At 36.5% G+C, this 22,651-nt stretch overlaps 2 protein-coding genes across 2 annotated transcripts; one reads left to right on the top strand and one right to left on the bottom strand.

Moving 5' to 3' along the window:
• The first annotated feature begins 10,350 nt into the window (after positions 1-10,350).
• On the top strand, positions 10,351-17,138 carry LOC113705650 (mediator of RNA polymerase II transcription subunit 30-like). Its single transcript, XM_027227570.2, has 3 exons — positions 10,351-10,879; positions 16,091-16,189; positions 16,530-17,138. The coding sequence occupies exons 1-3, from the start codon at positions 10,448-10,450 to the stop codon at positions 16,626-16,628; spliced, it is 630 nt and encodes a 209-aa protein (XP_027083371.1). The 5' UTR covers positions 10,351-10,447; the 3' UTR covers positions 16,629-17,138.
• Positions 17,139-17,594: 456 nt separating this feature from the next.
• On the bottom strand, positions 17,595-21,093 carry LOC113706901 (ubiquitin C-terminal hydrolase 22-like). The gene is made up of 3 exons (XM_027228954.2): positions 19,905-21,093; positions 19,285-19,403; positions 17,595-18,923 (listed from the first exon to the last, which is right to left on the bottom strand). Exons 1-3 carry the CDS (start codon positions 20,666-20,668, stop codon positions 18,148-18,150), a joined length of 1,659 nt encoding a protein of 552 aa, XP_027084755.1. The 5' UTR covers positions 20,669-21,093; the 3' UTR covers positions 17,595-18,147.
• Between the last annotated feature and the right edge of the window lie 1,558 nt (positions 21,094-22,651).

Below are 22,651 nucleotides of genomic sequence, written 5' to 3'. Positions count from 1 at the left end.
AGTGGGGTTTGTGGGTCACACATGAATGAGCATCTACTGGCTAAGAAAATCATGAGAACAGGATATTTTTGGCTTACCATGGAGCATGACTGTGTAGATTTTGTTAGAAAATGTGTTAAGTGTCAAATGCATGGTGATGTTATACGTGCTCCTCCTACAGAATTGCATAGTATGATTGCTCCATGGCCATGTTCGACCTGGAGAATGGACGTGATCGAAACTATTGATTCTCCTGCTTCAAATGGGCATCGATTCATCTTAGTGGCGATTGAATATTTCACCAAGTGGGTTGAGGCTGCGTCCTATAAGCACGTGACTAAGAAAGTGGTGTCGGATTTCTTGAGAAATAATATCATCTATCGTTTTGGGGTACCCGAGACGTTGATCACTGATAATGCCAAAAACCTCAACAATGATATGGTGGATGGATTATGTGAACAGTTCAAGGTCAGACATCGAAATTCTGCCATTTACAGGCCTCAGATGAATGGAGTCGTTGAAGCGGCAAATAAAAATTTGAAAAAAATTATTCGTAAGATGACTGAAGCACACAGGGATTGGCATGAAAAGCTACCTTATGCACTAATGGCATACAGAACTACCATCAGAACTTCTACTGGTGCAACTCCTTACTCTCTTATGTATGGAATGGAAGCAGTCCTGCCTGCAGAAGTTGAAATTCCTTCCTTGCGCATTCTGATGGAAGCTCAGATAGAAGAAGCTGAATGGATCAGAGAACGTCAGGAGCAGTTGTCTCTGATTGATGAAAAGAGGTTGAATGCCATGTGTCATGGACAATGTTATCAGCAACGAATGGCTCGAGCTTACAACAAAAAAGTCAAGCCCCGCTTATTTGAAGTTGGAGATAAGGTTTTGAAACGGATTCTTCCAATGCAAGATGAGGCTAAAGGGAAGTTTGCTCCCAATTGGCAAGGACCATTCATTGTTAAGAAAGTGCTGTCCGGAGGAGCGCTTATCCTTATGGAAATGGACGGTCAAGTTTTTCCCCAACCAATCAATGCGGATATGTGCAAAAGGTTTTTCATTTGATTATTGAAAAGAAAAAAAAAATTCTAAAAATACTGCACGAGACGGACTTAAGGCATACTTTCTCTCATTTTTTCATTTCGATATTCTATCCCTAACTTGTTTTCCCTTTTGAAGTTTCATAACCACCCTCATTTTTTCGCTTGGGCAATCCCTTAAGATCACTAACCCCATACTGGGGCAATTTTGTTTCTTTAAAAAAAAAAGGAAAAGGAAAAGAGAGGAAAAAGAAAATAGAGAAATTCGATCAGAATTAAACTGGGGCAATTTTATCTCTTTCAACCCTATATCAGAGCAAAATTTTGAAAGAATGCTATCTCAAGTGATTGCAAACCCATCATATGATCCACTTTCAAGACTCAATCTTTCCTTCACTACTTCATCCAATCCTAGTTACAAAAGCTCAAAGTTGCCTACTTTCATCTTTTGCAGTATTTTGAGGAAAATTTTTCTTAATCAATTGGCAAATGATGTAAATATAATTTTTCTGAAATATGTCAGAGAAAATTGTATCACTGATGCTACTCAATATCAGAATATGACTGGATTGATCTAGTTGGGGTTAAAATTGTCTTGTTTATGTCTCTAGGTGAAAACCCGAAAGGGCACCTTCTAAAAAAAATGAAAAAAAAGAGAAAAAAAAAAAGAAAAAGAGTAAAAAAAAAGAAAAAAAAAAGAAAAATAAGAAAGAAAAATAAGAAAAAGGGGTGAGGGTAACCTTAGTGAAAACTCGAAAGGGCGCTGAGGTAGGGGTTTTTGGATTACAAGAGGATCAATAACAAAGAAGAAGATGTTGAGGTCTGAAAGCTGGTGACTATGTTGATTTGGGTCTCTTTCATACTGTTGTTTTTTTGCCGACAATGAATTCCAAAATGGATGATGTCGAAGGGGTCAGTAGGAGCATTGTTCCTCATCAAAGGCCGTTCTCTAAATATGAACCCAACTTTTGATCCTTGGACCTATATTCCAAAAAATTCACTAATTTTGTTTTACTGTTCGATTTACAGTTTTATTTATTTATTCTGTATCATTACTTATTTCACATTAGCATTATTGCATGATGAATAATACTTTTTTTAATTTTCATTAATTGTTTATGTTTCTCATTTATTGGGTCTTACTCAAAAGACAATCCCTTATAATTTATCCCAAAGAAATCATGGAATCGAAGGTCCTGTGATAATAAAGTATGGTCGATTGACATTCAGCAGTTGCAAAGATTCTGAAGGGGGTTATCGACTGAACCTAAGGGAGCGATTTGTCGATACTGAAACTCATGTTTACATGGTTCTCAAGGCGAAGGGATCACATGGTGGTGGCAGTATTTTCATCACAACTGTTTCGTTTTCTTCCTTTTTGCAGGAAAATTATGTGACACAATACTGGCTTAATTAAGCATGATTCACACTGAGGCAAACGGTAGAAGGATTGAGCTCTAAGTGTTGCTATACATTTCCGAAAAAAATCATTATTCCCTTTCTTTTAAAGTTTGAAAAATCAAAAGAGTTGCAAGTCCACCAAGTAAGTTTTCTTGGTGCATTCTGATTCTTCAGTTCGATAGCATAGAATTTGTGTTTTCATTTTGACCGTTTTTATTGTCGTTGGGCATGGATTTTATCCCTCCAACCTTGGCAGGCTCGGGTTTTATCCCACTGACCATTTTTATTTTGTTGGGCATGGGTTTTATCCCTCCAATCTCGGCAGGCTCGGGTTTTATCCTACTGACCATTTTTATTTCGTTGGGCATGGGTTTTATCCCTCCAACCTCGGCAAGATCGGGTTTTATCCCACTGACCGTTTTTATTTCGTTGGGCATGGGTTTTATCCCTTTGATTAATAATTGTGCTTTATCATTCATTTTTGTATTTCATGTTTAGAAGTTCTGAGAGCTCAGACTTTTTCGACTTTGCAAAGATCATAAATGGTCAATGTACTTGTTTCATTGTGATTCACTTAACTCGAACTACGTTTGACCTGATTCCTTTGGCGGGATACGTAGGCAACTCTATAAGAGTTCGGTTACGTGTTTTGTAATTTCAGTACATCTTTTGTGCAATAATTTCAGCCAAGTGTTGGCTTGTTTATTTTAACTTAGGTGCAGTTAGAAGAAATAGAAGAGTAATTTTGGTGTTCTACGTCTTTGTCTTCAGTTTCTTTGAAACTCTAGACAAAGAGGGGCAAGCTGTAGACACCAAATTTTTGCCAAATTTTTTGTCAAATTTTTATGTTTTCTTGAATATTTCTATTTGATAAGTCATTTATTTTCCTGCATTTTTTTTAAGTATATTTTGTCTCATTTGTGTAGATTTATCTTTAAAAAAAAAGATAAGGAAAATAAAAAATAAAAAAGAAAATCAAAAATCAAATCAAAATCAAGTTATTGCTAAACTTACACATTTTCATCATTTTCCCCACAAAATACACTTAACCCATTCCTACACTCAACTTTCTTGTCATCTAGTAAAAATAATCATTTTGACCAAACATAGACACAAGCTCCTCTTTTTCTCTCCCAATATGGATTCTCTCGGCTGGCAGGCAGAGGGACAGGAAAAAAAAAAAAGAAAGCACTCTAGCTCCCAGACAACTCTTGGCTCTCGGCTCTCTCTCAAGAGACCACACACAAAACACTCCACTTTTTCTCCCTCTCAATATACATCTCTCGGCCCTTTCTTTGACTCCCACCAGAAAACACACAAGAACAAAGCTCCCCATTTTGGCCTTCCTTAAGCTCTCAACGGACAGAAAAGGATAGACGAAAGAAACTTTGGGAGTCAGGGAGATACGCTCAAGGTGTGGAAATTGTATCAAACATTTTGGTTAAGGAACTACCACCTACATTGAGGTATTTTCTAGTTTTCTTTCTAACATATTACAATCCATGTTTCAATGTCTAATTTCTCTTGCTTTTGTTGTTTTATTATTATTGTTGTGGTTGAATATTAATTTCTCTTGTTTGCTGGTTTTTATTGTTGTTGTTGCATTGCTGAAATTTGGGAAATCGCATGAACTAGCTGAAGGAAAAGGAAATGTTTCCCATGCATGCATATTAACTGTTTGAAAAAATGCCAAAATGACAAACAAATTAAAAAAGCTTAATATTGTACATGTTTTTCTTGTCAAATAGGTGACCGTTTGATAGTGTAGGTCTGAAAAGGTGTGGTTATTCAAAAATTTTTGGAGTTTTGAGTGTTAAAAGTTTTGAAAGATTTTTGTTATTTTTGGACTGTTTTGGTTTAATTTTGTCATATCTGTTGTTACTTTCATTGTTTTTAGTTGATAGTTAGGTTGTAAAAATCACAAGGAGTATTGTAATATAAAGTTTATATTTTTTGGTGAAGATTTGGGTGTTTTAAAAAAATGAAAACTGGATTGTATTTTGATATTTTGGTCACTTTTGGATCATCTTTTGTAAAAACTAACTCCGGAAATGGAACCTACGCGAAAAATGGAGTGGAGAGGTGCATTTTGAGAAATTTTGACGACCGTAAAGGTCATCGGCGACTGTAAAGGTCACCGGCGACCGGCGGTCCGGCTGTGGCGCCGGCGGCGGCCGCCATGGCCGCCAGCTGAAGCTTCTTCAACTGGTCGAAGAAGAAAGAAACGGATGGGGAAGAGAAGGAAAAAGAAAGAAAAGAAAAGAAGAAAAAAAGGGGGCTTGGGCTAGTGTTTTATTTTTTGGGTGGGCTTGTGGTTATTTTGGTTGGGTTTCGGGAATGGACCTTTGTTTTTTTTTGGGGGTTTCGGTTGGGCTAGAAGGTTAGACCCATGCTTTAATTTTGGTTGGGTTTGAGTGATAGAAGACGGGCTGGCCTGTGTGTTTGGCTTAGACTTTCGGCTGGACTTAGGTAGTTTTCGGCCCAAAGAAATAAATAATGGTCCAGTGGCCTGCTTTCTTAAGAAGATCTGAGTAAGATTTGCACTCTGGCCCCTGATCTTTGGAGTAGTTTCACTTCAGCCCAGAACATTTTAAATTTGTTTCACTAAGGTCCTTAATTTAATTACACTTTGGTCCTTGAATTTTATCTTTCATTTAATTTTGACCCCTGAACTTTGAAAAAATATAATTTCTGTCCCCAAAAGTTTTTCAATTTTTGCAATTCAGTCCCTGATGAATTTTGACTCTCTTTACTATGGTTGCTTCTTTTTTTTTAATAGCTAATTATGTTACTTTTGAGTATGTTTAACTTGTAATTTTTAGATTTTTTTTTTACGTTTGACATATTAGTGTGAATTTAGTACTTTTATTATTTTTTTTCAATTAAATTGGTGCCATGATTCTTTTGTTCATTGTGAGTATAAATAGGACAATTTGACTCCATTTAGTCACCACTTTAAACGGGAGGTACTCCTATTTTATTATTTCAATGTCAATTACGTGCTCTTATGTACTCTTATGTGTTCCTATGTGTTTATATATTTTTATATGCTTTATTTATTGAATTTAAATGTTCATTTAAATTTTCTTATATTATATTTGTTTAGTTAATTTTTATAATTATTCGAGAGGCATTTAAATACCTCAAAAATGTAATAGATAGGATAACTAATTTTATTTTATCATATCTTTCCCATTTTAGATTATAGTTAGATTCTCCGATGTAATAGATAGGTTGCATGTTTATGTGGCTTATGTGTTATGTGTTTTACCCGCTTTCCTTAGGATTTTTGCCTCTAGATATTATGTTTACGTGTTATGTGCTACGTGCTCTTATGTGTTTATTTGTTTTAATTTATACTTTATTTGTTTTACTATGTACTATTAATGCATGACGTCACCACACTAGTCCAACGCTAGTTGTGGCTTTTCTCTCTATTTACTTGCTAGTCCAACGCTAGTAAGGTTTTTTAGAAATGGGTTAGTCCAATACTAGACCCTTTAGGCAGTCTTGCGCTAGATTCATCTTTGTATGCTATTCACTACATTTTCATGCATATTTTCATTTTTAAGATCTTTTCTCATTTGTATGATATTCCCTATTATATTATCCCCTACCCGCTATAGGTGCTAATCATGTCATTTAGAATTGCATCTCATTTAAGTTAGCTCATTTGCTTGTTCATGTTAGGATAATTATTTTTCAAACATGGGAAATGGGTGACTATAACTTTTAGTTTAAATATCCCATTAATCCCTGTATAAGAAAATTATGTCACGAGTTTTTGCCTCCCGTACCCCTTTATGTTGCATTCCCTTTTTCTTTGATCACTTATATCTATGTATATAATTTAATTTCTTTTCTTTACTTTTAATTTCATCATTTGCATACTCGTGACACCTTCAAGGAATTATTTTGGCCTTCGCAATTAATGCGATTGGTTCAATTAAACCCTTGAATGAACATTTTGTCACTTTCGATATTTTTATAAATTTAGATTTGCATCCATATAGGAAACATCCAAACGTGATAAAATTAAGGGTTAGATTAGGAAAATTTTGACTAAACCTCGCAACTAGCTTAGATTAGGTTGAAAGGGTGCCTTAGGTTCGATTTAATCGAATCTTTGCCTTTCCTTTCTTCAATCGTGACTCCCGAACCCATTTTCTCTTGTTTTTTCGAAGACCTGGAGTTGTCAAAAGGGTTTTTATTTTATCATATTTTTATCAAAAATATTTTTTGGGTGACTTGGTACATCCAAATTCAATACCAAGTGGCGACTCCTCTTTTTCTTAAAAAACCCTTTTTTAGACTAAATTTTTGGACCCAAATTGTCGCATTTTTTAAAGTCCCATTCTAGGTCCTTTTTCACTTATTTTTTAAATAAAATCACATCTCTTATAAACACCTTTTTCTTTATTTTTTCCATCGCGAAAAATGGGGCGCGACAACCTTCTTCAAGCTTCATTTCAGCCACCACTTTTGAACATTCCAGCCATGAGAGTGAGAGAGAAAAGAGGGAAGAAACCATTCAATTTCCATCTTGATTTTTAGCTTAATTTGTGTGAAAATTCAAAAAACAAAACCAATTAAACTCTTCCTTTAGTACCTAAGAGGCTTTGTGTGGTGACACTTTGGGGGGAAAGGTTGTGGTTCTCTCTTGCTAGCAGCTTTGGTGAGTTATTATGGTTTCCTATCCTTTTCTTGCATTTAATCTTGTTAAAGTTTAGTTAGAAACTCTTAATCTTGCCTTATGACGGTAAATTTGTTAGCTTGGAATGATATGTTGGAATATGGAGCTAGGGTTTATATTCTCAGCCTTGATTATGGTTATCTACCTCTTAATTGATGTTATTGAGTTAGTAATTGGTGGGTTTGATGATAGAACACTTGTTGGATATGAAATTCTAGAGGAAAAGTTCAAATTCCATATTTGAGTTTTGTTACTGCCCTGTTCTGCCCGGTTCTGTTTGACCATGATGGAGGCCGAATTAGGCTTAGCACAAAATATAAAAGTTGTAGAGATGATGTTTTATAGCTGCTGCAAAATTTCAGCCCAATCAGAGCAGGGTATCTTGTGAAATGACAAAATTGCCCCTGCTGCCCTGTTTCTGTCAAAAATGATAATCAGCCTCTGTAAGTGGTTAGTTTGACCAGGAATATTACCGAATTGGTTGTTAATATCTTTTTAAGAATTATATCCTTGTATCTTAGCTTTCAAATGGCTTTGGAATTACCTGAATTGGAGTTGTGTGTGTTAAGATATGAGTGAATGAATCAAGACTGCTAGTTGAATTTCACAGTGAGGTTCGAACTGGAAAATCTGGAGTTGTTTTGGTAAATTTGACCTAGTTAGGGTGAGAACTAGACTAAGTAGTTTTCATCAAAATTATAGCTATTTGTCTTAGTTTCGAAACGGTATAAATTGCACCTCAATCCGATAAGCGTAGCCTCGTTTGTGTCCGTTACGCAAAACAACGTCAAATTTGTCTTTTGTTTCTTGACTCAAACTTCATTTCCACACATGTTCTTAGCTGGATTTTGTACTTGTATGACTTTGAGCCTATTGAACGGCTATTGAAATGAGATGATTTTGTGTGTGACTTTGGAGCTGATTGAGGAAAACAATGAAGCCATGATGGCTGGAAAAGTAAGCAAATTTAGGGGGAATGCTGTCCAATTTTCTAGGCCGTTTGGTTCCTTTAAGTTTGAGTTGCCTTTTGGTAGAATTGAAGGGCTTTTGGGTTGTTTGAGCCCTAGGTCTTCATGTTATCTTTTCGTTCCCAAAAAAATCATGTTCTACACCCTTGCATTAGCAATTATTTGGCGAGGCATACGACTAGTAGTCAAGTCTCACTTGTGCATTCTGTTTACTCGATTTTGAATGTGGAACCTTCAATTGTTTTACTTTGGTTCTTTTAGGGTTTCTTGGCGATTAAAGCCACTATGGCGTGAAAACTTTTGAAATATCTGTACTTGAACCGGTGAGTGTACCACTCCCCTGAATTATTGCTAAACTGGTTATCTGTACTTGCAAATTGCTATTTGAATGTTTTCTTGACTGTTTATTTTGTACGAGACGAGTGTGTATTTTATCACACTCGCTCTCTGGCCTGTGTGACTTGTTTCCTGTATATATTTGAATCTGTTCCCTGTGCCTGTTATAACGTCGTTTGAAAGTGTATCCAACGACCTTCCTGTTAAATTTGAGCTCAACCTCATGGGGAGTTGATTGAATTGAGCCAACAAGGGCTTGGTCGAGGAAATTGACAATCCATGGGTGCCTGTTCCTGGGGAATCTATGGGTATTGGAGACTCTGGATTTCCGGTATACTCGAGTATTACCATTCCTGTTCCTGTTTGGCGTTCGGATTCGGTAAGGGGTATGTTTGGTGAACGGAATTTTGGCGTTAAAGTGGCATTCTACTAGATTGGTTCCTTTATTTGAACGTTGACGGAGGGTCAACGAGACTGGATCAAGTATTGCAACGGGAAATTTGGCTCCTAAGAGCCACCTGTATCCTTTACATTGTGGTGTTCCTTCATTTCTCATATTTGATGTGAATATGTGCCTTGAAAGTGATTTCTCATGAGTTCTACTATTTCTACTGTTTATACTTTTGGTACCTCATTGAGTTTTTAACTCACCCCGTCCGGTTATCCTTGTTTTCCTTACAGGGAACCATCTTTTGGAACTTCAATGTTTTGAAAAATGAGTTGAGTTAGTTAGAAATTCTTTTGTTCTTTTGGTATAGCTCCTCGACAATTTGAAAACCCTAAATGTATTTTAATACAATGTTTTCTTGTGATTTGTAAACTTACTAATAGGTATATTTTAAAGTATTTTCTCATGTTTATGTGACATATGTATTTAGGAATGTACATTTTCTCATGTCAACCAAAGTTTACTTATACTTGGTTGGATGGTGATGTGGCAGCGTCACTTCCATTTCGTTTTAATTTTTGTGGGAACGTAATACCAAAGAATTATTGAATTTTTTTTTATTTGGCTCAAACGGGTTGTGATTGTTATCTCTTCGGAGTTCTTTTGAGTGGTTGGTAGAGTTTACGTTTGTTTCAGATCCGCAGTCCCGGCGAGAGCGGAGCAGGCGGTCCGCCGACCCCTTTGGTTCGCCTTAGGGGGAGGTGAGGCCGTCACAAAAGACATCAATTAGGAATTTAGGACCAAAAAATAAAAAATTCAAAAACTTCTAAAAATTCATGAAACTCTTTAAATTTACGTAAAAGAAGTTTTTTTTTTTTAGCTTTAAAACACATCAAATAGTACATGTAAATTGTTTACACCTTAAGTACACTCATGTGTATAGTTGTTGCCCTATATTTGGTCCATCGTCATACTTTTTTGTCTTTGTTTTCAACCTTTTGTTGATACATTTGCAATTGAGGGAGGGATGAATTGGGTGATTCGTGAGAAAACGGGTGCAAAATGAAAGATTATGAGTTCGAATTCTCTCGTTTACGGTTAGAAAAAATACACTTGCAATTTTGCACTAAAAGAGTAAGAAAAGAAAAGGGAATTTAGGAATGAAATTGTATGAATTTTTAATGGATAATTTTTTTATACATTGTCAGTGTATAATTTTTTTTAATACTAGTAGGTTTAGATCATATCACATAACATGAATCTACTTTTGAAATTCAAATTATGCACATGTATTATACATCTATAATTGTTAGTGTAAAAAAAAATACTACACTATTAGTATATAAAAAGGCTAATCATTTTTTAATTTATAATTTCAGATGGATTGTTACCCAAAAATAAAAAAGTTAAACTTGGAGGGGCATTTATAATTTCAGATGGATTGTTACAAAAAAAAAAAAAAAAAAAGTTAAAAGGGGAGGGCCTTAGCGAGATTCTTCAAAGTTCAGGGGTGCTAATATAGTGTCAGAAACCTCTGGAATTTTTCCTCATGTAGGAACTAAGATGGATTTGCATTTCTCGAATTCGGATACAAACCGAAAAACGAAATTGAGAGCCAATTGTAACTAAAATTCAAATGGAGGACAAGGCGGGTACCGCCGGCGCCTTTGCTGTCGCCGGCAAAACCATCCAAGAACTCGCAGTGGAAGGCCAAAAGCATTTAGAAGAGACTATCGAATCTGCATTTCAAATCCTATCCTCCATGAACGACGAGCTCTGTAACCCTAATCTTTGGTCAACAAATCCCAATCCAAATTCGTCCACAGCCGGCGCCGCAGCTTCTGCAGCTATTGCTAACGGTATTGTTAATAATGGCAGCACTAGTGCTATGAGCAACGGGCACCACACAGCATCTAACGGCGACGTTTCGTCAGATTCTTCCTCTTCGTCTTCGCATCAGTTGGATATCGGTGTTGGGGTTGGCGCCCTAGAAGACGCTCGCATGCGGTACAAATCCTCCGTGGCTTCTCTGCGCTCTGTCCTCACTGCTATTTCCAACTCCCAGAAGGTAATTAATTTTTAAGAGTGTTACTTTAAACCCTTTGCTCATACCCTAGTTTTGGTGCCGAAGGCCCTATGGATCGAACATTCTTGGTGGACTCTGATAACTTTGATCGCAATTTTGCTATCTGATCAGTTTTCCTGATTCTTTGTTCAAAATTTATATGGTCTTCTATTGGTAGGAAATGTTTTTGGGTTTCTTTGGTTTTTTAGAATATTTTTGTTTTTGGGATTGAAAGTATTCATGCTGTTTATTTTATTTTTTATGATAAAGTGGGGGAAAACATGGTTGGAACACAGCTCATCCTAATTAGCAGCAAGGATGCTACCACTGGACTACTGCAAAGCCTGGCTTTTTGAAATTCAAGTTGCTGACTTTTTTCCTAAATGAACTCATGCTTGTGATTTGGGTCATTTGTTATGAAATATTTCTTGTTAGGAAACGAAAAGTAGGGGATGAGATGTGCAAAGCTCTGGTAGTTTTTGTGTTGTACCCACAATTTTCGGTGAAGAGTCTGGCGTTTCATATTTCTTTACGTTAGTAATTTTGATTCAAAAGTGAAAAAGGAGTATAAAAGTGTAGCCATGTTCGTGTTGGTTAGCTTATTATCCATCTGATCTGATATTGGTGGCCTTATTTCGATTTCTTTGCTGCCTCAAACGAGTTCCTTTATTCTTCATCATCAGAAGTCAAAAATTGTTGATTATGAAATGTTACATTGTTCAGGATTTTATTTGGAATTGAGATCAAGAGTGCCCTAGAAGAGTGAGTAGTGAGACTTAGGAGCATTAGTTCGTGAAGAATATATAGATTCTCCATTAGAAGAACAACCCATGTTTCAATGACTAATCTAATTTGGCTCTTTCAGATTAGAGGTGGTAGTTACCTACAAGTACTTCTGTAACAGGGCATGTGTATGAATACTATCCTAATAAGCCAATACATTTGACAAAGGTAGCATTTGATGAAATCTCGCTTTGGTCACACTTTTACTGTCATATTTTGTTTTCCTAATTCTTTGTTCAACATTCATGTGGTCATATATTTGTAGGAATTTTCTTGGTTTGCATACATTTTTAGAGCATTTTTGCTTTTGCATTCAAGATTCTCATGGCTATTTCCTTTTTTTTTTTTTTTTTGAAACATTGGGGAAAGAGGGAGTGGGGTTCAATGGTGCTGATTGTATACAGCAGCAAAGGATGCTAGGCTACTAGCAAGGTGGCTTTATGGGATTCAAGTTGGTGACTTTTTTTCCCTGTGAATGCACCTAATGCTTGGAATTCACGTGTTGTTTGTAATGGAAAATGTTTCTTAGTTAGGAAAGGAAAAGTAGGGTATAAGATGTGCGATACCTTGGTAGTTTATGTTGTATCCTACCATTTCTGGTTAATAATCTGGTGTTCTATAGTTTTCTTAGGTTTATAAGTTTGATTAAAGAGTGGGAAAAGAATAAAGAGGGCAGGGTTGCATTATGCAGGAGTTAATATTGAATGTAGTGAGAAATTGGTACAAAAGATTAGCCATGTTCTTTTCGTTATTCTGTTTTCTTTCCCTCCTAATCTCTCCAACCAATATAATTGGCCTTATTTTTTTATTGTTTGCTGTCTGAAAAGAATAAACAAAAGGAATCTGATTATCATGATGGTTATTTTGGTGCTTGTTGGCAAAAGTGTCAAGGGTTAGATACAAGAAAATTTAGTTCTTTTTAATTGAGGTCAAAGAGCTAGGAGCGACGAGAAGAATGGAGTTCTCCTTGAAGGTCCTTGGGCTCTTTGTGAGTGATTAATAGTATTGGACATTTATCTGCTTGGGCTACTAGCAACTTACTGAATTGTACTTATTTCTTTTATTGGTTGACTTTTCTATTTCCCTGCTAGAATCCTAAAAGTTCTAAGTACAGACAGGTAGTATTCTCACGGATATAGCTTAATATGATTATGGCACATTTGAGAATTTAACAACTGCAGCTGTAACATTTAATGTTCTTATGTTTATTTTTCTTACTAGAATGCGCTTCCATGGATATATAAAAAATAAACAAGACATGGATTGCAGGACTGATGGCTAAATTTCAATTGCTGTATCCTTATGGTCACTATTTTAGTTTCTTTTGTGTTTCCTTAAATTATTATCCCTTGAAGAGGGCACTGGATGATGATATAATTAAGGTTAAAATACAGTAAACCCCCCTGTGATTTACGAAAAGGACACAGAACCCGCCCCTATCATTCAAAAACACCCAAATAAACTCCTTGTACTTTGGACTAATGTGGACTTTGGATGAAAATCAACCAAATTGACAGAGCGTGGATTACACGAGCTTGACAAACGAGTGTAGATGGCAGTGTAGGAAGGTATTTTGGTAATTGTACTTCTCTTCTTAGTTTCTTTCCCTTTTTTTTAACTTATCTTTCGTTTTAATCTTTTTACTATGTTTTCCTTTTTCTACTTTTTTTCTTTTTTTTTTCTTCTTCTCCTGGCTCCCACATATCAAGTTATCAACCCAGAAGCCATTTGTTTCCCTTTTTTCTTTTTTCATTTTTTATGTTTATTTTCCTTCTCCTTCAGCTGGTGCAGCAAACCAGAACCACCAACACCGGCTGCCATTTCCACCACCTCCACCACTGGATGCCACCCCTGTTGATGAGCACTGTCATTAGCAGAATCTGGTGAAATTCACATACCAAACATCGTTTTTTCCAGAGATCACAATTTTAATGTTGGATTTGGCCAAAAAGAATCAGAGAGTAACAAAGTTGGCCATGAAAGTGACGGAATTTTTGCAAAAAATTATTGTTCCCTCCTTGTGCTTCCATGGCTTACACCACACCACCAGTCTCCATCCCATCTCACCATCACCAACACTCCTTTCCTCTCCTCGTTCTTCTCTTTTCCTCATCCTCCATATCAGTCAATCATATCTAAAAATTTAGACCCAATTTAGGTACAACACCATCAATTATTACTTAACTTACATGAATATTACACCATCAAACTCCATTAAAAAATATAGCTAGCAAACAAGCCAGCCCCATTCAAGGAAATTATCCTTGATGATGATTTACTGGAATGGAACGAAGCACCAGAGAGATAGAGAGAGAGAGAGAGTACAAAGGTAATAGTACAGATCTGCAAAAGTATTTGATGAATATTTGATGAGCAGAGACAAGAAAATCTCAAGTGTATGTGATGAGTAATTTGTGCAGATCTGCAAATTAATCTAATCCCCAAACCCATTACAAAAGAATAATTCAAATAAGGTTTTTTTCTTTGTTACCTTGGGATGAAAATGGCGACCACGGTGAAGACGATGATGTAAGTGGCAGCGGTTGGTATTAGCTGGATTGAAGAAAGGAAGAAAAGAGAAAGGAAAATGGAGCAGAAAAGAAAAAAAAAAGAAAGAAAGGGACAAAAAACAGGAAAAAGCGAAGTATTCTAATGTAGATGATGATTGGAGAAGACGATGTCCTTTTTTTAAAAATTCAATTTGGCCCCTCGATTTCCTTTTTTAATAGAATAAAGTGAGAAAGTATTTAAAATTTCAACTGAGCCTTGAATAAACTAATGGTACAGCTTGCAACTAGGGATAGTTTAGGAATTTTTATCCTTCTATCAATTCAGATGATTTCCGTCTTCACATCAGTCCAAAGCACAAGGAATTTATTTGGGTGTTTTTGAATGATAGGGGGGTTCCATGTCCTTTTCGTAAATCACAGGGGGGTTTGCTGTATTTACCCTATACTTAATGGTCCATATAGTTCAGGCAGGAGAGTGAGAATTAGCTTATTGAAGATGTATTCCATGAATGGAAGGTGAGATTGGTTATTTAATTTGAAAATGAGATCAGGAATGCTCCAGAAGGGAGAGAGTTAGACTCAGGAATTATTGTACTTTAGTCATGAGTATACATATCTTTTCGACATGGAGAATATGGTAAATGCTTACTTATACATCTGATCATATTTGATCAAATCCAGGTAGTGTAGCCATTATCTCATTTCCATTTCCAAGCATTTTTTGATAGCTTTCATAAGTGTCAATTCCAGAAGTGGTAGAGGAAATGGCAAAGAAGTGCAATCTATGTTTCAATTTACTAATCTAATTTGGCACTTCCAAAATAGAGCTGGTACTTACATGCAAGTACTTCTTTAGTAGGTCATAAGGTTCAATAGTATCGTAACAAGCCAATACATTTGACCAAGGTAGTATTTGAGTAAAGCTCGCTTTGACAGGTGGGTGATGTAATGGAGGGCCTATTCTGATCAAGAATCATGCTCCTAGACTGCAAGGCAGGGTAGCTCAAGGATCTTGAGAAGGTGCATGGAAGGCTTCATGTCTATATTGCCATATCTCAGGACTGCAGTTTGATCAAGTCTCAAGTTGATTAATTATTCAATTGGTATTTCCCTTGGGACAAACAGGTCCAGATTTGCCATGTGAAAGCTAGTTTACTATTCTGGTTGGTTAAGTTTTAGGTTTGAAGTCATGTTGTGGGGTGATGGAGAGTATTGGTTAATGCTTGGTGGCTACCATGTAGATGAGAAAATCTTTGTAAAGACCATTTCCTGCGAAGATATGTTCTTGTGACAGGCAATGGGCAAGTACCGCCATAATGTAAATGGCACTCTGAAGTAAGGACTTGACATCTGTAGTGGGAGCCTTAGTAGCCACAGGTTGAATGATGCTGGGTTTTATGTGTTGTCCCTGTGATTGCCCTTTTGCAAACTGAAATTTTATTTTTTGTGTTCATGGAACAACTATGGAAGAACATTATGCTATCTTTTGGTGGATTTTTGTTAGAAATTGAAGTTGCTTTATTGTTAATTAGGGACTTTCTTGTTCAAAATCTTATGTAGGTAACTTTGGTTTCTTTGGTACCTTTGACCTGAGTAAATTCTCATCTTAAATTTGTGAAGGCATCTGAATTGAGTTAGTTAGTCACGCTCTTAAATTAGGTAAAATGCATGCATTTTATCTTCCTCGGGCTGATATTTAGAGTACTATATTTTGCTCAGATGATCATTTTTATGTTATCTGCATCTTATTCCATTTGTGTTGTTTGTTAAATTTATTCTGCTTGCTGGAAGTAATTGCTTCCTATTTTCAATAAGCTCACTGTTTCTTTCATTAGATTTTCATTGCCAATATTATCCCATTTTTGAGAATGGTGAACATTTGAAATCTACATTTTTAAGGCGGTTAATTCCTGGTAAACAGGTAAAAGCTTCTGAAATGGTTTCAACAAGTGGTTCAGGTTCTCCCACTGATCAAGCTGATATCGAGAAGCTGGAAGAGCAGGCTTCTGCCTTGAGAAAGGTATTTCCACATTGTTTCAATTTCTGATTGGCAATTGTGTTTCCTTGTTTTCGCATCTAGTGGCTGTAAGTGTGCAGAGTTGTTCCATAGGTTTTTTCTGTCATGTCTTTAGTTTTACCAACAAAGTTGTGTGTAAGAGAAACTTTTTTGTTTTATTTCTGTGTATTCCTTTTCTAGAGTGGGAGGGTCTTGTAATATATAGTGACATTTCATGGTTTTTTTCCCTCCCGTGTTAGAATATAGACTGATACAGTAGGATGGATTTCAATTTAACGAATTTCTGAACTGTTGTGGTAATCTTCCTAAATTTTTGTGATGGATTTGTCTTCCAAATTTTTAGGCACTGGTCGAAAGAAACAAGTATCTCAAACTTCTGATCGATCAACAACGAGATCTAATAAGTGATATATGTACATGGCAGAGTCCATGTTCTGTATGAGTTGGTATTGGCACTTCTACAGCATAACACAACTCAATGGAAGGGAGGCTTGAGTGAGGCATTTCCTGGGGGTTCATCAGAGTATCTTCCTTCGCTTGATGAGGCTACCAATTGTAAAAGCTCATCAAATGAAGGGCAAATGAGGAGCCAAAATTTCTGAAGGTTGTGGTCTGACTTAACATCTAAAAGCCTCTAATATGCTGGTCTTTAAATCTTCAGCCAATCAACGATGGGTTACTTTAGTTAGATTGTGAAGCAAATTAGAGAAGATTTAGCACTAGGCAGACTGAATTTGCCTCATTTTCTCAGCGAACGGATTTGCTCTACTTGCAGAGAAAATTTCCCTTTTCCTGGCTCCTTTCGTTGGTCAGTATTGTAATATAATGGGAAACTTGTTCTTGTTGAGGTAGCTTTTGTAAAGTTCTCTGCAGACATACCACTTCGTATTTGTGGCCTTCAATTTGCAACAAAAGCATGACACAAAATTCATTTATTGGGCAAGTTTGGTAAGCATCGTTTCTTTAAGTGGGCAGGTTTGTTAAAATTGGTCAAGTTATTGGATGATGAGAAGAAAAGGGGGGGGGGGGGTTGGTAAATTCTCCTCTTTTAACGATTTATGTTGGATTACGAGTAAAAAACCAGGATTAACCATGAACTTTGACATCATTACTGTTGATGCCTCACCTTCTTGATTTGACATGCTCAAAAATTAAAATAAAAAGCTGCAGCCTGCTTCAACTATGATTCATCTACAGGATGGTAAATTCTATCCTTTGTAAAGGTTCGGTTTTTTGAGTTACTCGAGGAGATTTAAGATGTAAATTCAGAGAGAATGGTTCATGTTCCACTGTGCTTATGATATGTACAATGTTCCCCAGCATTTCAGCCCTAGAGTCATCTCTCATATCCATGGATCTTGTATAATGCCGATTCGTATGAAGAATGTTCGAGACAAAGGCCATAATATTGTTCATTGGAACTTGGAAGGTCGTCCAATTCTAATAGAATCAATACCGTTAGCAAAGGACGGTATGGGAGAGTGGAATCGGCATGCCAACAAGCTCCGTCCAAACATGGAAAAGAATATGTAAACACGTCTGAAAAATCAAAGAGGGATCTATTTCTGTACATTGAGAATAAATAATAGACCAGGAATTACAATGAACTAAGCTGCCGCATTTCCACCATCATTAAAATAGGCGGAATATGGTGAGTTTGTCTCTGTTTGTTCATCATCAGGCAGTCAAGCAGAACTATATAAATGGTCAGAACCCGTAGCTCAATGCAAATGGCTGCATAGCTGCACTCTGTCTCTACTTGTTCATCATCAGGCAGTCAAGCAGAACAATGTAAATGGTCATAACTCATCATTCAATGCAAATGGCTGCACAGCTGAACCTTTCTCTGCTTCAGTCCTTCAGGAGTATAGCTTTCTACAGTAGAGAGTAAACTTGCAGCACTATCTCATTCTTTGCTTTCATGGCCTCGAATTACCGGGCCACATAATCTTTCAGCTAATCTAGCAACATCCAGCTATAGGGACAAATCTGTCCGCGTGAGGTGACATTGGGAGGCAGCTCACATCCTCACTGCTTTTATGGTATAGAACTTTCTGCACATAGTATAAAAGGTAGCACTGCGAGGCCCTAACAACCTCTTCATCAACTTTAGTTATCCAAGCATCATCACATTTAAACCATTGGTTTCTCAACCGCAAATAGGTAACATAATGACCAGACTCTAACATCCCTGAATGGGTGACCACGGCAAAAACCTCAAATTCTGTGTTACTATCTGATTCATCACCCTCAAAAGCAAACATTCTGTTTCCAAATTTTTTCCTCACAACTGAAGAAGATAAATATGGTTTCATGTCTAAGGAAAAAGGGAACTGCAAATGCCGATCGATTTTTCTTGACAACCTTTTAATTGGAAAATGTTCAAAGCGTTTTATATGCAAACATAGAACCAAAGGTAGCTTTTTGATTGACAATTGCTTTAAAGCATCCTGTTTCTCTTGACAGTTTTCACAGTACAATTTTTGATCTGATCCTAGCTTCTCTAGTCTTGTAAAGAGGTCCAAGCAGCCCACAAGAGTAGAAGTACCTGCGCTCTCATTTAGCTTGCTTGGCTTACCAACATTTATAGGATAAGATGTGTGTGTATCTAAATCGAGAGAAATATCCACACAAGGATCATAAGTTGAGGAAGTGAACCCACAAGATGCACAGGTGACATCTGACCGCACTAGCCCCGAGAAAGCTCTATGAATAATACACTGGCAATCTCCATAATCTGTGCAAGAGAAATGCTTTACGTCAGTGAAAAGAAGGCAGAGAAAAGATTCAGTTTTTTTTTTAAACAGTTGAAGTCTCGTCCTTATCCCCTTGTTGAATATTGATCAAATCATCCATGATACTTGGCGGTACCAATAAAATCAAAACTTAGTGACAACATTTACACCCATGGCATGAAACTTGTCATCCCTCGGCTAAGCAATGCAGCCAAATTTTATCAGTTACAGAGACCTGATAACCACAGATCTGCTGCATCACTCATGGAACACCGAGCCACAGATGGTTCCTTGTAAACCAGAACTGACTAGTATCCCAAACTGATAGGAAGCTAAGAAAGACCTATCCTGGCATTCGATTACCTCTGATTGCGTGGCTTGCCTTCCCTTCTTTCTCATGGATCCTATCCAACATTGAGATGAAGAACTCATGGGCATCCTGCTGCTCATAATTAGCAAGATTTTCAGAGTGCTGCCACCAACTGCAGACAATTATCGGTCACATTTAGTTCACCAAATTGCTAAAAAACATCAATACATATATAACAAGAAAATAAGCCCTGATTAGAGCTGTGGCAGGTGACCAACATAGGAAAATTAGTTGAGGGGCATTATAGAGAAAGTATTGTTTAATATAATCAACTCCACAAATTATACTACTCTAACTTAAGCTTTTAAACAGTAAATGACGCCAGTTCAGATTAAAACATTCTATAAGGTAAACCTTTGCCCCTTCCATCCCTACTTACAACTGCGATTCAGCCTGAACTTAATCACTGCAATGCAGCTATATCAACCACTAACTAATACAGCATATCCATTGGTTCAGATTCGTACAACAATATCCAGAATATACTTTAGTAAGAGATCATTGAAACAAATTGCATAACTTGCATCTCTAGCTCAGAAATAGAATAAGAAGGAAATCAAAACTAACAAACCCAAGTACTTTAACTGTGATCAATTGTATAAAATCAGCAAACCTGTAAAGGAACTGAGCTGGACTATAGGGTGTCCGATCGCCAGAAAACACAGCTGAGAAAATAACATCAATGTCACAAGGCAAACACAGTCTATCATTGGATCTCTTACGGCACATTTCGCGGTTGTGCCTTCCACTAAGATAGTAATTCCTCAAAGGGGGAGCATGAAGCAATGCTTGCAACACAGAATTCATAAAACAAGTATTCCCCAAATTGTTCAAACCCCTCAGACCCAAAGGAAAACATGACTCAGACCATTGATCCCTTGATGAAACCAATCTTTTCACATTCCTCAAATCCAAATCTATCCCAAAATTCAATCTTTTCCTCTTACATAACCTCAAATCCCCATTTTCACTCCTTGGCAATTCCATCATGTGTTTACACATCACAACCTTATCAAAATCTGGATCATACACCTGATCGCAGCACACACTACAATAAAGCTCAGCCCTTTCCAAGTCTACTGCAATCTCATGCCCATCAAAAGACTGGCTATGCAAAAGGGTATGGTCTGATCCAGGTGACAAGCAACAAGTTACTGATGAACAGATCAGACACAAGTAAAGTCTACCCTGGTAACCAGAGCAAAAACTGCATCTGGGCAGCTCCAATTTGGATTTATCAATCATTGTTCGACCAAAAGGGTTGGTTTTAACAAATTCTTGGATCAAATAGTAGCCATCAAGGCCATGTTTCAGCTTGTACTTTGTCAAGTGGTTGCACTCTTTGGGGGTTGAGTATGAAGGGTTTCTTGATGACATAGTAACTAATCTAATCAAGATTAGAAACAGAATTTAAAGAAAGAATCTTTCCTTACGGCAAAAAAAGAATAACAAATAGATCAGTTATCTATCAATACCAATCAGAATCAATTAGAGAGAAAAACAAAAGAATATGGAAAATCTCAAGGAAAAAGAAATGGGCGTGATTTGTGATTTCGGATCAGATTTGGAATCTTTCGTTCATAAAATCAAATGGGTTTCAACTGAATATTAATGGATGTTGAAGGATTGGATTGATTGAGAAGAAGAGTCTAGGGAATGCCTTGGGGGAAAAGGACGACGAAGAAGGAGGCGCTTTCCTTCAGCGGACCGACTCATGTATTCCTCTGTGGGCCAGAGCACTGAGATAATTCTAAGTTACAGCTTCCTGATTATGTTGGGAAGAATCAAGGCCATTGACATCGTCTAATCAAAGGTAGAACGTAGAAAATGGGCCTAGACCGTTCCATCAAAATCATCGATATGTTGTACCTCTGTGGATATTTTAACGGGTCGGATCCAGACTACGGATGGATGCAAATGCAAATTCAACTAATGCTTATTAAGGCTCTATTTCATAATTTAATTTAACACTTAAATTTCATAATTTCATAATTTAACATATTCAAATATGTTTGAATTGCCTGTACAAAACTTATTTAAAAAAATAAGTGATAAATTATTCATTAATCACTTCATATATAATACTTTCAAATGTTAGGATTGCATCATTTAATGATGGAAAACTTGCTCAAGTGGTCCTGTACATATTGCAGATGTGAAAATTTAGTCACTCAGAATGAAAAGGAGTGATCTCAGTCCTTAACTAATAAAAAAATATCAATTTTAATCCCCAAGCACTTTTCCGTTTGAATTCTTGACGGAATTAGTTATGTGCGCACCATGCGACTAATTTTTAAAGGGTAAGTAAGACATATCAATGGGGTGTTGACTGAAAATGTGAGGGATCAAAAGAGTTTCTACTTCAATCTCCTTCAATAATTAAAAACCCTAAATCCAATTAGGCTGGCCATGGTAAAACCACCACTTTATGGTTGCGGTGTACCAGCGAGGATGAAGACTTCGTGTACAGCTGAAAACCCAAGGAAGAAGTTCCATGGCCGTGCATATTATGAAGTAAAATCTTTCATTTTCCTTGGAGTTCTATGGCCGTGCATTGTTTGTTTGGGTTGTGAATTAGGTGCCTCGAATGTAGTGTTGTTAGTTTTTGGTTTTAGTGAATATAATGCAGTTAAAGAGAATTGACTGTACTATTGTCTGATAATTGCTCCCAGGAATTTCGAATCTGGAATGCTGTATTAATTGTTTCACAGCTGATTTTTTTTCATTGAGATTCAATCATGCAGAAAAGGCCACCTTGGAGACGACATTGAAAATCTGATCATAGACATGAAACAATGAAGTATTAAGAGCATCGATTTTATTACTCCAAAAGCAACAACAACAACAAAGAGCATCAATCCTTATTATGATTCAAATACACATACGTAAGCTGGGATATTGATGTTGTACTCTTCATTCATTGGCCTAGTTGGGCTCTCCAACAAATTCTACCTTCAATCAACGATTTCCCTCGGCTTGATTACAGTCCGCACTACGATTTTGCAATTTTAGATTTTGCGATTTTTACGATGTGATGTATTTAAGATTAAAAAAGTTATTAAGAAAATAAAAAATTGATTGAAAATTATAATTGTGATGCAAGCAAAATAATATTTATAAAAAATATTGCTATCCAACCACACTCTAGGTACACATGAGTAAGATAAATTTCTACTTTCTATTACTTTAATTTGACATGCAAAAGACAAAAACCTCACCACAAATGATCGTGGAATACTTAGTGAACTATCAAATACAAGAATTCAAAATCTCTAAGCCATAAATAGAAATTCAAGTAGTATATCATAAAAAATAGTTTGGCAATAACTCAGAAAAATTTGAATATGTTATGAAACAACT

The sequence above is a fragment of the Coffea arabica genome, chromosome 8c (assembly GCF_036785885.1).
Source record: "Coffea arabica cultivar ET-39 chromosome 8c, Coffea Arabica ET-39 HiFi, whole genome shotgun sequence".
Taxonomy (NCBI): Eukaryota; Viridiplantae; Streptophyta; class Magnoliopsida; order Gentianales; family Rubiaceae; genus Coffea; species Coffea arabica.
This window is presented reverse-complemented; position numbering and strand designations above follow the sequence as displayed.